This window comes from Muscardinus avellanarius (genome assembly GCF_963383645.1).
Source record: "Muscardinus avellanarius genome assembly, chromosome: 11".
Classification (NCBI taxonomy): Eukaryota; Metazoa; Chordata; class Mammalia; order Rodentia; family Gliridae; genus Muscardinus; species Muscardinus avellanarius.
Window position 1 is genome coordinate 109,578,892 of NC_137797.1, and position 15,558 is coordinate 109,594,449.

The 15,558-nt window shown below is 41.8% G+C and overlaps 1 protein-coding gene across 1 annotated transcript in view; it reads left to right on the forward strand.

Annotated features, from left to right (window-relative positions):
- Positions 1 to 15,558, forward strand: part of PDE3A (phosphodiesterase 3A) — a gene marked incomplete at its 3' end in the record, with an annotated part of 264,961 nt that overhangs the window by 235,590 nt on the left and 13,813 nt on the right. Inside the window, exons 9-13 of the mRNA XM_080706218.1 lie at positions 156 to 293; positions 5,504 to 5,615; positions 12,659 to 12,772; positions 12,908 to 13,107; positions 14,906 to 15,109. Of these exons, the coding sequence (XP_080562344.1) occupies positions 156 to 293; positions 5,504 to 5,615; positions 12,659 to 12,772; positions 12,908 to 13,107; positions 14,906 to 15,109 (768 nt within the window). The remainder of the gene's footprint in view (positions 1 to 155; positions 294 to 5,503; positions 5,616 to 12,658; positions 12,773 to 12,907; positions 13,108 to 14,905; positions 15,110 to 15,558) is intronic.

Sequence of the window (15,558 nt, forward strand, 5' to 3'; positions counted from 1 at the left end):
TTCAATTCCTAGTATCACAAAAAACGAAAAAAAAAGGAAAAAGAAAAATTGAACCCTGGAGTTTGCAGTCAAGTTGTTTCATATAACCATAGTTGTCGATTGAATTATTTTGTGAAAAATCTGCATGTCATCAAAATATTTTACTTCCATTTTAGGACAAGCCAATTCTCGCTCCCGAACCTCTGGTCATGGACAACCTGGACGCCATTATGGATCAGTTAAATACTTGGAACTTTCCGATTTTTGATTTAGTGGAAAACATAGGGAGAAAATGTGGCCGAATTCTTAGTCAGGTGAGAACTCCCCTTATTCACACGAGTTTAAATATCAGCTGAGCTGTCCTCCGCTGCTGCAGCTCTGTCCTTTCTTGACGCCTGTGGACAGGTGAGCTCTTACAGCTGTCTACACTTGAGACAGATAAAATGTCTTTACATTTATGTCACACATGTATCTTACTGGGCAGTGCTGAGAAAAACAAAAAACCAAAAAACAAAAAAACCTCTCTCATTGTGTGAGCACTGGAAACTTCCAGCACATAGTATTCTGTGGAGTCATGGAGGTGGGCTAACAGGAGAAATGGGAATTGAAGTGAGCAAAATATTACATCCTATGACTAAATGCTATATGATTCTTAAACACAAAACATGAGAGGCTAGGAACACACAAACAAGACAGATACAAGAACTGAACTTGTAGAATTAAGCAAAGCTGATACAAGCTCCCCAAAGAAAAGTATTTATAAATGCTGGTTCACTCCCTGTGATTGTTTCCAATGACTGTATTTTAACTTCTCAATAGTACAGTGCTTAGGCCTTGTCAAATCTACTGTACAGAAATAGGCTTCTCCCCTCCTGCCAGGAAAATCACATCAGAGCTCTCCATGTTTGAAAACCAAAGGCTCTTTATTTATCTCAAGAAGCACACAGTGAGTTCTATAAATGTATTATAAGTCTTTTAGGATCATTTTCTTTAGGCTAGACTACTTTCAAAGTTCCTCAAAGTGATTTGTTTGGTTGGGGGAGAAAGAAAACACATGGAAATTAAGAATTTGAACATTTTTGCTTCAAAAAGCAAAACAAAATAAAGTCACAAAACCAGGCATGGTGGTGCACACTTGTCATCCCAGCATTCGGGAAGCTGAGACCAGAAGATTGGGTTTTGCAGACAGCCTCAGCTACTTAGTGAGGCCCTCTGCGACTTAGTAAAAGCCTGTTTCAAAATGAAGAAAAAAAATAGGGCAGGGGGTGTAGCTTGGAGGTCAAATGCCCCTGGGTTCCATCCCCAGACCCGCAAAAAATAAAATATAAAAAAATAAAGTCACAGACTTGCTGAATTATCAAACACCTATCAAAATATGCGGATATACCAGCCTATTTTAAAATATAAATGTGAATACATATCACAGCAGAGATACTAAAGACTCTCCAAAGTGGGGCTATCCAACTGAGCCCGAGTTTACTGAGGCCACTAACACCAGAAATCAACAGGACATTGACTTTTCCCTGAGCATGAAGGCCAGGTTGCTCCCGATTTCTTAACTAGCACTACATCAACAACTGTTGCTGGGCTTCCGACTCATGAAGATCTGAAGGGAAGAGATAGCGGCCTTTCTTCTAGTGTTCAGGGCCACAGACAGAGGGCTAGTCGGTTCTCAAGAAGAGAAAGACATTTTTACCATAAAGCAATTAATAATCTATTAGAGAAATGGGTGTCAAATTAATGGCAGACCAACTTAGGACATACAAAAGAGGCATTCTAAGACCATTGATGGACTGAGAACCTCACGGAGATTGCTGTCCATCTGAGATCCGATCCCACCTCTGCTGGACACTTATCTGTACCACCGATGACCAGGTCAGAGTGTCATGGTAGCCCTTGGTGTGTATTAGGAGCCACGATTCCCATCTTTCTCCAGCTTCCTTCCTCCCAGGTGCAAAGCAGTATCTTCTGTGCTGACAGGTCTTGAGAACAGACTCAGGGCAGCTATTTAACCAGTTCACCTGGGCCTTATATCTTAGGTCTCATCCTGGGAGGCCTTGCTTCTCATTTTCTGAAACCCACTGCACTTCAGGGCTCTGAGGAAGCCCCCAGCCTAGGAAAGCGCTGATGTGGATGGCACAAAATCAGCACTGAACAAGGACGCCATCTTTTTCTTCTGTTCCTAGATGTTGTATTGCCTGGCATGAAGAGAAAGCTCTCACAACGTTTTGTATTTGCTGTACATATTACAGACTCTCCCAGACTCTTCCATCTTTTTGCTAAGTCTGGTGCAGGTATTTTATTTACAGCTCTGTCTTACAGAAGAAGAAACTGAGGCTTAAGAGAGAAATCACTTTTCTTTTAAAATCACAGAATAAATATGTGAGACCCAGGATTCATATGTACGTATATTCAGATCACAAGCCCAGGATGATTGATGATGATGATGATGATGATGATGATGATGATGATGATGATGATTTGGCTACTTTTCAGCCACCTGTAAGGCACCTTCAGACTCCCCAAGCGGGGGAGTCTGGTATAATAGAAAAATGGTTTTTATGGCAGTTTTGTAGCACGAATATCAGCATACCACAAAAGCAAGAATCTAGCTCTTCTGAACTTCTCAGAGATGGGCAAGAGGAGGCTTGCACCTCACATCTTTGCACAGCATACGTCGTTGTCGTTGTTGTTGTTGTTGTTGTTGTTGTTGTTGTTGTTGTTCTTCTTCTTCTTCTTCTTCTTCTTCTTCTTCTTCTTCTTCTTCTTCTTCTTCTTCTTCTTCTTCTTCTTCTTCTTCTTCTTCTTCTCCTTCTTCTCCTTCTCCTTCACCTTCACCTTTTCCTTCTCCTCCTTCACCTTCTCCTTCTCCTTCTTCTCCACCTTCTCCTTCTTCTCCTCCTTCTCCTTCTCCTTCACCTTCTCCTCCTTCTCCTTCTCCTCCTCTTTCTTCTCCTTCTCCTTATTCTTCTTCTTCTCCTCCTTCTCCTCTTTCACCTCCTTCTTCTTCTCCTCCTCCTCCTCCTCCTCCTCCTCCTCCTCCTCCTTCTTCTTCTTCTTCTTCTTCTTCTTCTCCTTCTCCTTCTCCTTCTCCTTCTTCTTCTCCTCCTTCTCCTTCACCTCTTCTTCTTCTCCTCCTCCTTCTCCTCCTGTCCACCACCATCATCATCATCATCATCATCATCATCATCATCATCATCATCATCATCCTTCAGTGCTGGGGTTTGAACCCAGGGCCTTTCACATGCTAAGCTCTCATTCTCCCACTGAGCTCCACCCCTGCAGTCCCAAATGTTTTTCAAGAGTCACAGATACCAGTAGACATTAGAAAGATTAGGGATAATCAGCAATTGGATTGCCTCTGATTCATGAGAGTCACCTTCGTGGCTCAGGGAATGAACGTGTATCATCACTCCCTGGTCCTCTTAGGCTGCTGGCTGCCCAGTCTACAAAACAACAAATTTTGAGGAAATGAAGCTGCGTTTGCCTTGCTAAGTAGAACTTTATGAGTTTTTCCCCCCTTTGATTTGAGTTTTGAAGTTCAAAAATCAGGGAATTTCAGTTATGGGAAAGCTCCCCCACCCCTCGCTTTAGTGAGACCTTAGAACAGCTGAAATGAGTTAACATGGACATTCCAAGAAACCACCTTTTGGCTGGGACTACACAGCAAAGCCTCACTTCAAACGCTTTTGTAAGAGACAGACGTGCAAAGGGAAGGACCTCTCGGCCTGGAGATACCGCGTGCCTTTTGGTGATTATCGTGTTTATTTTAAAAGATTCGAAAGGACATCCTGCAGATTCTGAAATACTGTTTACTCTTTTCAGTCACCAGTATTTACCCAGCTAATCTTTTTTCTTTACTTATGAGGTTGGAATGACCATATGTAAAAATATGCATGGTTGATTTTTAACAGTTTTTTTTTTATGAAAAGACTCCTGTTTTAAAGTCATATTCTAAAATATCCTGCGGGGCTCATTTTTCAGTGCATCTGTGAAATGTTTGGAAGTGAATCATAGGAAACTAGGTATTTGCCAGCCCAACACATCAGTTCCAAATAGCCTCAGCAGTATTTGGAGCGGATAGCGATTCAAAATCTGAAACCCACATGCATGGTTTAAATTCTGACTTTAGCTGAGCATGGTGGGTACACACTTGTAATCCTATGTGGGAGGCTGAGACAGGAGGATGGCAGGTTCAAGGACAGCCTCAGCAATTGAGTGAAATCTAATAAAACCCTGTTTCCTTCTCTACTTTTTTTTCCATATGACTTTTCACTTTCTGATGTAATATACAACATATTTCTGATGTCTATTGTATTGCTTCTGGACCTTCTCTGCTAGCCCAAGAAGGAAGAAATCTTTATTTAAAGAGAGAGAGAGAGAGCGAGTGCGCAAGCAAGAGAGCGGGGGGGAGAGTGTGTGCTACAGACATAGAGAATCTTAAGGCCCATAATACACACTCAATAAGTATATATTAGATGAATGGATTCTTTTTTTAGCTTTTAATGTGTGTATGCGTATATATCTTTGCACAGGTGTAATGTGTGTGACTGATAGATTCTGGATATATATAATGAAAGAAATGTTATTGAATTATAAGAGATTTGAATTCACTAAGAAAAGGTGGGCATTCAGCTACAGAGCATAGGTTGAAGGTATAGAGGAAATATTTTAAGACCGTTTTAAGAAGGACTGCAGACAAGGAAAAGAAAGAATGACAGTAATTTCTCAAAGTCTCCTGAATCAGGAGCAGCTCCGTGGCTTCGGGATGTGAAGTCCGGCCATGTGAGCGGCCCCCCCTCTACACTGCCTCATCAATCACCTTTTCTCTCTATTTTCCTGCACTTTCATTATGTTAGCTACTTTTCCTGTCATTTATACAACACGCTCAGCAATTATTTCCAAAGGTTTTTAATTGAGTTGAGTCATCAGAGCTGTAAAAATGACTGGAAGAAAAGTAAGTCTTTGGAGGAGCAGAAGGCAGATGAGGGGAGGTAATTCTTTCTTCTACCAGATTGAAACACACCTTCTTCCTCTCTATATTTTAGTGAAGACAGCCCTTTTCTCTCCATAATTAATTTCCTTCCCTTTATCCTTCACTAATAAGAGGCCCAAATCTGACCCTTTTATTCTCTGGAAAGCTTGGTCTGCTTTTATTAAGTGGATTCATCCAAATTAAAGCTTTTTCTCAGCTTGGATTTAGTGCTTAATGTGTGGACTGTGCAGTTAGGGCCTAGTGCATTGCCGTAATATATGCTGTTTTTGTGGTTGTTGTTGATGGTGGTGACTTCTTGGGTGCATGTGTGGCCTTTACCCATAAATGTAGATTACACACACCTCTGGCTGTGAGGAGCCATGAGGCTCGTTGCATAGACATCCTCAGTGTGTACTTGAATTATCATTCCCCAGTGTTTCCACCAGTAATTAATGACCGGGGTGAATGAACACACACTTTCTTCCACTCTTCTCTATGTCTCCTCCACTGAGGGATGTGTGGTAAGGTTTTTGTCTTCCTATATTACAGGTCTCCTATAGACTTTTTGAAGATATGGGCCTCTTTGAAGCTTTTAAAATCCCGGTTCGAGAATTTATGAATTATTTTCATGCGTTGGAGATTGGATACCGGGATATTCCGTGTAAGTATCAGTGGACCTGGCGTTTTGGTGGTGGTGACAGAACACTGGGTCACAGGTGTCCAGCACAGAACTATGAGTAGCAGACACTCAGTAGGACCACATCCTTCAGCTCGGGGAGAGAAGGCCTGGTTACAGTTTAGCTCCTTCGTGTAACCTCTATTTGAGGATCTGGATTTCATTACCCTCTCTTCCTCTCTCCTTAATCCAGAAGCCAGGGAACTGGAACATCCGCTTCTCAGGGTTGTTAGGGTCAAAAGAGGTGGTGATCGTACAGAGGTTCTAATTATGCCTGCCTCATAGTAACTCTGTTTGACAAATCACTAAATTTCTTGTTCGTTTAGTATGCTGCTTCTTGTATTGGGTGAAAACTTGCTATGATATCTGAAGAGTTAAGTCACTAGTTATGAAAGTCTTCTCAACATGAGATTAATCTGACTGGTGTTTCCAGGGACTGAAAAGTGAGGATCTAATTAACAGCACAAAAGGAAAGACATTGGAAAACTGGTGAGAAACACTTTAAAAAATCTAGAAAGGGTGGAAATTGGAGGAGAAGGCACAGTAAAGTATTCAAGTTTTGAGTATTGTAAGAATGTTTGCCATATGTAATAATGAAATCTACTTTTAATATGTAGCTTTTCAGGTACCACCAGTCAGAATACACAGGTAGAATTACCTTACAGTGTTACGAAATCATGGAACTAGAGAAAGTGCCCCGAGGCCACACCACAGTTTTGTGGCCCAAGTGTAAGAATTATGTATTTCACAGGAATTAATAAGTGGAAAGAAAAATATTAAGAAATGATATATTAGCCAGGTGTGGTGGTACACATTTGTAATCCCAGTACTTGGGACGCTGAGACAGGAGGATTGCATGGTCAAAGCTAGCCTCAGCAACTTAATGAGGCCCTCTGCAACTTTGGTGAGATCCTGCTCCAAAATAAAAAAAAAAAAGTAGAGCTGGGGGTGTGGCTCAGAGGTAGAAGGCCCCTGGGTTCAACCCCTAGTATACATAATACATGCATACATATATACAGACATAGAATAAAAATATGTAAGTACAGAATGTAAAGATAATAATGTATTGGTCGGAGCATGTCTTAGAAATGTGTTATTCCAATCATGTTTCAGTTTTAAATTTCAGTCTGGGGTATTAAATTTGCTTTTATGCCCCTTGGACTTCAAAAGCCCATGTCTTTTTGTAGTTACCAAAAGTTAAATTTTAAAAAAAAAATGTGTACATATGGATCTAGGTAGTGCGCAGATGTCAGAAGTGAGTGCTGGCTTCCCCTAATGAGATGTGGTTTCTTATTTTTTTAAATTCTTTTATATTGGTGCATTGTAGTCATACATCTCAGTGGAGTACAAGATGGTGGAGGCACACATGCACACATCACCCAGTTAGCCCCTACCCAATTCCCGCCCCATCCCGTCCCCTCCCTCCTTCTCACGTGTGGCTTAGTGACTGGCTTTGATATGCTTGTGAAAGTCCATCATGTGCGTTAGGGAGTTTCCCTCTTCCCCTCCCATCCCCTCAGTTAGGCTCCTTATGTGCTCAGCTATAGTATCTCCTTTAAGGTGCCGTCCACCTGCCCCTGCAGTGGAGTGCACAGCCGGTGGTGTGTGAGAGGAGGGCCTGGGAAATAGCTGCAGGCAGCTTTGCTGGAGAATGGGAAGGCAAGATGAGGATGAAGAGGACCATCAGAATGGGAGAAAGAGGAGCACCGCAGCCCTGCCCTTGGGGGAGCCTGAGTAGGGCCTTGGAAACTGGGAGAGAGATGTGGGGGGGTCCCTGGAAAGCATCTTCCTGCTCCCAGTTTTCCAAGGCTCGCTCCGGGATGCCCAGGCTAGAAGTTCATGATTTTTGAAAAGTTAAGGACTTACACAAATAAACGTTTACAGAAAGGGAACCACTGCAAGTGCCAAAGAGCAGCTAGCCAACGACTGCATTTCCAGAGTAATGGTCAATGTACTGCAGTGAGGAAATCAGGCACAGCCATGTTTTATGGGGTTTGAACGGATATTAGACCCCTGGTACCATAACGACCGACCTCTCTTTAGGGTGGGTCTCGTTAAACGGTGGTAAAAGATGGCCAGTATGCAGGTGGGAATAAGGTTTATAGATTCCAAGGTTTATTGTTATTTTTACATTGTTATTTTATGCCACTTTCATGCGCTGGAAGCTAATAATATTTTTGTGAAGTTGTGACTTCTTCCTTGCACATGAAAAGAATCGGTAAATTAAGCCTACTGCTTCTACTAAAGGTCCCAGACACTTTCCATGAAGGTATTTATTCAAATCTCTCAGAAAAGCTATAGCTTGAATTGGTGATTGCTTTTAAATAATAGCATCTTACGTCTGCTGGTCTACATTTAAACTAATATGGGTATGTAGTAAAAGCTTTGCTTTTCCTCTAGTGTAAGAAGCATATACGCAAATTTGCTGTGTGACTAATTTTAACTTTTAATCCTAATGATTGTTTTTCTAATGGCCGTATTTAGACAAAGTCATAATAATTGAATAAATATGAGATTCCAAAGTAGAAACTGGGTTGGTTTAGCTCTAAGATGACAGTTGTTGGAAACAACTTTTTGTTGTTGTTGTTCTTGTTTTTGCAGTACTGGGGATAGAATCCAGGGGCTTTCTAACTCAGCTACACCCCCAGCCCTATTTTTTATTCTTTAATTTCAAACAAGGTCTCACTGAGTTGCAGAGGGCCTCACTAAGTAGCTGAGGCTGGCCGCGAACCACGATCCTCCTGTCTCAGTCTCCCAAATGCTGGGATGACAAGCGTGCGCCACCACAGCCAGCTAGAAACAACTTTTATCATAGTTCTAAGTATACCTTCAACAACTCTTGACTCAAAATTACATAATCTGGATATAGAGAAGGGAGGGAAGGAAGGATGGAGAGAGAAAAATTGCCTAATGTACATGATGTACCTTTACAAACACATCAAAGTCAATCACTAAGCCAGATATGAGGAGGGAGGGGAGGGAGTGGGTGGGAATTGAGGAAGGACTAAATGAGTGATGTGTGCATGTGTGCCTCCACCAGCTTGTACCCCGTTCAGATGTATAACTATAATGCACTAATAAAAAAAATTTTAAATAAGAAGGAAAAAACGAAAAGAAAAAAGACGGAAGAAGGAAGGAAGGAAAGAAGGAAGGAAATTAATTTACTAAAGTTGCAGTGGGTATACAAGTAAATAAAGGCACCTCACTGTTAGTAGTATGCTAGAAATGTATTTGTGGAGTAGGGAGGTGTCCATAGGCCTTTCAGCGGGCTCCCTTGGGAGATCGTCAGCTCTCACTCATGTTCAGATCCAAATTTTACTTTTGTTGTTGTTGTTGGGTTTTGTTTTTGGGGACACTTTTTCTAACTTCAAAGACTGTCCTTTTTCAAGTGGAGTCTCCTATTTTGGGGACCCCTCGTTCTCACTGTTCACCTTTAAGGAATGCAGAGAACACCCCGGAAGTGATTGTTATGGGATCGATCTAAGCTCTCTACAAGGGGCGTGCTACGCTGGGGCATATGGAGCACAGTTTTCATAAACTTGCCCTTGGAGGACCACGCTGTCCGTGCATTCTCCTCCGGCAGTGACACGGGGCACCCGGTCTCAGTTTCCTTCTTGGGAGCTGGATGCCTCTAGGATAGCTCTCTTGGGAGAGCTTCACAAACCCCGCTCTGGGTCCTCGACTTAATTCCTTAGGAGTTTACCTGTGGTTAAGCCATCTTCTGCCATTTAAAGATGGACTCCTCCGCTGGGCAGGGTGGCACTCGCTTGCAATCCCAGGACATGGGAGGCTGAGACAGGAGGTTCACAGTGGCCCAAATGGAATTTTAAATAAAAAAAAAAAACTATATATTTGGGTATAAAAACGTAACGATTTGACGGGGAGAGCATGTGTGGAGCAGCTCCTTGGTCTCACGATCTCCTCCTGTCTCACTTTGGTTTGCCCACGAAGGAATGTCCGGGCAGGTTCATCTGTCCTGAGAAACCTTCACAGCGTCTCATGTTCACCTGGCTAGCTTTGTTTCTGGGTGCTCGGGCAACTGCGCGTGATACTTGCACAGCGTCCACGCCAAGCAAACGCTTAACAAGCCTGTCACTGGTTGCCAAGTGGCAAGTGATTTCCGTCCTTCTTAAGTGATGACACACAGCAATTCTCCTAGACCCAGACACATCGAGCCTGACACGTGTCTGCAAATGAGTAGCGGGATGTGGTGAGCTGGTGTCTTATTAGGTGTTTTTGAAATCTAAACTCCCAAAATAAAAGTAGCCCGGTTTTCCCCCCCTTCATACCCTGTACCTAGTTGTAAAATCAAGACTTTATTAGTCTCGTAAAAGGAGGTTGGTTGATTTCCTTTTTAAAAAAAAATATTTTCAGCACTGACTTGCTAAGATGGAGCTGTTCAGGGTGACACATGCCTGTAATCCCAGTACTTTGGGTGCTGAGACAGGAGGATTGCAGGTTCAAAGATGGTCTCTGCAATTTAGCAAGACCCTGTTTCAAAGAAAAGATTAAAAAAGGATCGGGGTGTAGTTTAGAGATAGAATTTCCCTGGGTTCAATCCTTGGTAACACACACACACACACACACACACACACACAGACACACACACACACACAATTTACTAAGATGGATTGTTCAATGAAAATTTGTAAAATTACCTACAGAATCTTGCTGCCTGTGCTTCGGCTGTGCCCGGATTGGCAGAATACAACTCCACAGGCCAACACCCCGTACCACTGCTGGCCACCCTTGCAAAGCTAAGCACAGGCCTGGGCTCTTTGACCTTACAGCATACTAGGGATGGCTTGTACATCTCCCCTTTCTGTTTTCATATGTTTGCTTCTGATTCCCTCTGTTGCCCAGGAGCATTGGAACTTGATGTCAAATCTTGTAGATTTTTAAACCCGAATTTATAGGTTTCTTTTATTTAAAAAATTTCCCAGTTTTCAACAGGAGAAAACAAATCTAAATCAGAAGCTGGCGTCCAACAGTAGCGCCCTCTAGCCGGATGCCAGTCTCTTCCTCTGCCAGGGGGTCGCTGCCCAGGTCATGCATTTGACTCTAGCAGTGACACAGGACATTGTTTTCTATTTCCTTCTTGGGACCCTAGAATGTCTCTAGGAAAGCACTCTGGGAGATCTCTGCCTCCCTGTGGGCTTCAGACAGCTTCTGTTTGAGCTCCTCAATCCTATTCCGAGGAACCCACTATTCATTTTGGAAGAAAGCTCGTGATCTGAACTCATCTGTTCTCTTGTTCCACAGCACCATATTTTATGTGAATAATATTTATATGAATAATATTCATGCAACATATATAGTATATATTATATGTGTATATATGTGATATAAATACATACTTTGCTGTGTATCAGCACATTAAAACATATGCCCTTATGTTACTGGCAGAGTTGTAATATGAAATTGGTGCCACTGTTATCCCCATATTTTTAAGATAAAGAAATAAGATTTTATTCTTTAAGGAACTCAACCAGTGTAATATCATAAAATATGCATAAAATATCAGCACAGAGACAAGGCCAGCAGGTAATCTAGAAAGTTCTAGTGCGATAGCTGTGTACAGGACACAGGCACAGACATAAAACACAGTTGTGTTTGTCTTTTCTATAAGCTATCATTGATGTGATGGCTTGTATCATTTGGGATGGTCTATGCTTGGCCATATAGACCGTGATATTCATAAGATCACCCTTCAATAGCCAGGTGTGTTGGCGCCCACTTATAATCCCAATACTTAGGAGGCTGAGATAGGAGGATCGCAGGTCCACGGCCAGCCTCAGCTACTCAGTGGGGCCCTGTTTCAAAATAAGAATGAAAAATAGGGCTGAGTATTAAGCTTGGAGGTAGAATACCCCTGTGTTCTATCCTCAGTTCTGGAAAAAAAAACAAACACCCTTCAATGATAATACAGGTCATGCATTTGCCTCTAGCAGTGACACAGGACATTGTTTTCCTTCTTGGGACCCTAGAATGTCTCTAGGAAAGCACTCTGGGAGATCTTCTGAAGCCTAAACTCTTTCCCTTGACTTAATTACTGGGTTTTATTTTCTGTGATTGTGCTAAATGTTGTCACTTAAAGCCAGACCCCAAGAATGGTCAGAAATGGCATAATAAAATCGATGAAGTGTTATGGTGGAAAGATAAACAAGAGAAAAAAACACCTTGGAAGAATTTCAGCTAGGCAGAGAAGCCGGACCCACACTGGGCATTTGTCCTGGTGTAAAGGAAGCTGCACTGTCCACACAGATGATACCCCTCGCTTCATGATGCCGTCATGACCAGGGGATTTGGGTTTTCCCATCTTTATTCTCCCAAATGGCTGAACTCCCTACATTTTTGCCCAAAGAGATTCTCCTTTCTTACCATATTAGAAACATGTTTCAAAATTCATTTCTGGATCAGAGAATATGATTGACTTGGGCTCTGAATTTTGCTTTGTGGATTTACCCTCCCTGCCATTGCTAGGCTATCCACCTTTAATGCAGTATTTGGGGACCAATACTAAAGATTGGTGCTCCGTCCTGCTCAAATATGTTATTCGATGCCGTTGTCAGAGATGAAATGTCAGGTAGTAGGAACCATCAGTTGGATCTGGCTGAGGCCTTTCATGGCAATTTATCTTGTCCTGGTCCTCTGTATAGTCCCATAAAGACACAAGGAAATCTCAAAAAGTAAGCACTACAGATATGTGTAGTGATTTCACATGTGTGTGTGTTTATGTATGGGGGTGCTATGTGTACATGTGTGTTCATGCATGCATATATGTATGTTTCTGGTAGACTCTGGGCACAGATTTTCCACCAGAGGCACTGCTTGCACAGTGAGTGCCGAGTGTTTTTCCCGTTGCAGTAGACATGAATGGAGTTATGGAAGAGTGCTTGCTCGAGAGCGCGGCTGGCTTTTATGGAGTCCTCAACCAGCTGGAGGAAACCTTTATCCAGTAGATGGCACTGTTAGTCTTCAGCCCCAGGAGTTCACCCTTGATGACCACTTGCTTGCCTTGGTTACAGATCACAACAGAATCCACGCCACGGATGTCCTGCACGCCGTGTGGTACCTCACCACACAGCCCATCCCAGGCCTCACAACTGTGATTAATGACCACGGATCCGCAAGTGATTCAGGTGTGTGCCACGGACGTCTGTGCCTCCCGCGTGAAGTACTGGAACTCGTGGGGTTTTGATTTTAAGGAACTCAAGACAAATGTTATCAGTGTAATAATCTCTACAAATATCTGTCGCTTTTTTCCCCTTCATCAGAGTCTGACAGTGGTTTCTCCCACGGACACATGGGATATGTTTTTTCCAAAATGTATAATGTTCCAGATGATAAATACGGCTGTCTGTCTGGGAACATCCCCGCCTTAGAACTGATGGCTTTGTACGTGGCGGCAGCCATGCATGACTATGACCATCCGGGAAGGACAAACGCCTTCCTGGTCGCCACGAGTGCCCCCCAGGTAAATCTTTACATTTAATGAGGAAAAATAATTCAGGTTAAAGACTTCTCTGGAGAAAATTAATTTTATAAACTTGATTCCTAACAGGCACCCAAGTAGTACTTCCTGCTCAGATAAAATTCTTCCAGATGATGCTAATTTTGAAAAGATAGCATGGTTTGTTCCAAGATACTCATGGCAGGTGCACAACCTTATTACCCATAGGGGAAATCTAGTTGGATTCATGCTAATGAACCTCCTCCACAAACAAACAAACAGACAAAAAGGGCAACCAATACAAATGACCCTTTCTGAAAAGATTAGAGAATCAAATATTTCTCGGACTTTAAAAAATGTAAGCCTACTTTGTATGTAAATCCTCTTCTTTGTAAGTGTATTCAGGACGGTAATTATGCTTCTTAAGGTAAATCTATTGGTTGGTAGGGATTTGTCAATCTCTTTCACTCATTTGAGGGCTTTTTCTTTTACATGAACACAGATGCCAATGTAGATTTTGAAAATGATGAATAACTTAAGAAAGTCACCTCAGTATATATTTAAGTCAAAAGCCCATTACTAAGTATCTAGGCATCTCCATCTATACAATTCAACTCATGCAGGATGCCTTGATTCAATCAGCCAGTGAGACTCAAGCTACTAAACATCTTGAAGACCGCCTCTTCTTCCTCCTAGAGGATCTAGAGGAAGGCTACTCCTATATTTGATCATTGTTTTCCTCTTTGTATTTTTATCTTACCTTTTACCTTTCCTCAACCTCATTTCTTGATGATGCTACAATCATGTTTGAGTCTATATACAATAAAGTATATTCTGTTTTTTCTCTCTGATTACCTATTTCATCTTCTTTCTACATTTTCTTCATATACCAGAATTAGTGTTCCTGAAGATAGGCACAGATTGTCTTGCCAACATAATTATTTTTTCAGATTTCTTACACATGTCCTTGTACTTATTTACTACAATGTTGATATTCATATCTAGTTTTTCCTATTCTTAGGCTTCTTTTCTCTTTATGGTCTATCTCCTACATGAGTTTTCAAGCCTGCCTGTCTGCCTGCCCCCCTCTCTCTCTCATCCTTCAACCATATTAGTGAATTATAAAACACATAAATGTTAACTATATATCTTCAATTACTAGATAAAGGATGATATTTTCCATAACTGGTTTGGGATTGAAATGTTTTAAATTGTGAGCTTCTTGGGGATTCTGATCCTTTTCAACAGTTGGATGTGTTTAACTAAGAGGAGGTCATTCTTTTTTCAGATACCTTGCAGTGTGTGTGTGTGTGTGTGCACGCGTGCGCGCGCACGTGCGTGCATGCGCGTGCATGTGTGCATGTTTACATACATGCACCCTGCAAAGAAATCTAAAGAAAAAAAGGTTTTAAGAACAACTAACTCTGTTTAGATAGGCTAGTGCCCCTCACTTGTAATTATTTGGGAAAAACTTTCAAGGAAAGTAACTTATATTATGAAAAGGGTCATTTAACCAAGAAAAGTACAGCAGTAAATAGTAGATGTTTCTTATAACCAGTACTCACAGATTGTTTTGCTCCAGAGAGAGAGAGAGAGAGGGAGAGGGAGAGGGAGAGGGAGAGGGAGGGAGGGAGGGAGGGGGAGGGAGGAAGGGAGAGAGAGAGAGAGAAAGAGAGAGAGAGAGAGAGAGAGAGAGAGAGAAAGAGAGATGAGAGATGAGAGATGAGAGATGTTTTCTAAAGCATTGCACATTCTCCAGTAGCCTTGTGGTTGTGATTGTTTTCTGACTCAACAGCTGCGCTCTCCCCCTCTGGCTCCCTAGGCGGTGCTGTACAACGATCGCTCAGTTCTGGAGAATCACCACGCAGCCGCAGCATGGAATCTTTTCATGTCCCGGCCAGAGTATAACTTCTTAGTTAACCTCGACCATGTGGAATTCAAGCACTTCCGTTTCCTGGTCATTGAAGCCATTTTGGCCACTGACCTGAAGAAACACTTTGACTTCGTAGCCAAATTTAATGCCAAGGTAAACTAGATTTGTATTAGTCTTCATTTTATGGCCACCTTGTAAGATGTTATAGAGTCACAGTGTTAAACCAAACTCAGTATTTTTTGTCAATGCTCTTATGACAACTGAGAAGATAAAATAGAATGATTAGCTAGACGCAGACATATATGGTATTGGTCTGACTCTAATTCCCTAGGAACTTGAGTTATTGTGTGAGTATATTATACTGTGTGCAGAGGAGTAATAAGTTCTTAGCATGCTTTTTGTTTGATTTGATATACTCTCACCCCCATGGTACACTAACATGGATTACCTGACAGTAGTAAAAATAATAAACTTGAAGCGGAATGTCATGCAATAAATATGAATGCCCAAATATTAACTCAAGAAGATATTTATCATTTTAGCCTTATGGTTTTAATAGAAATTGATAGGTTGAATTTAAACAGCATGTATTATCAGTTTCA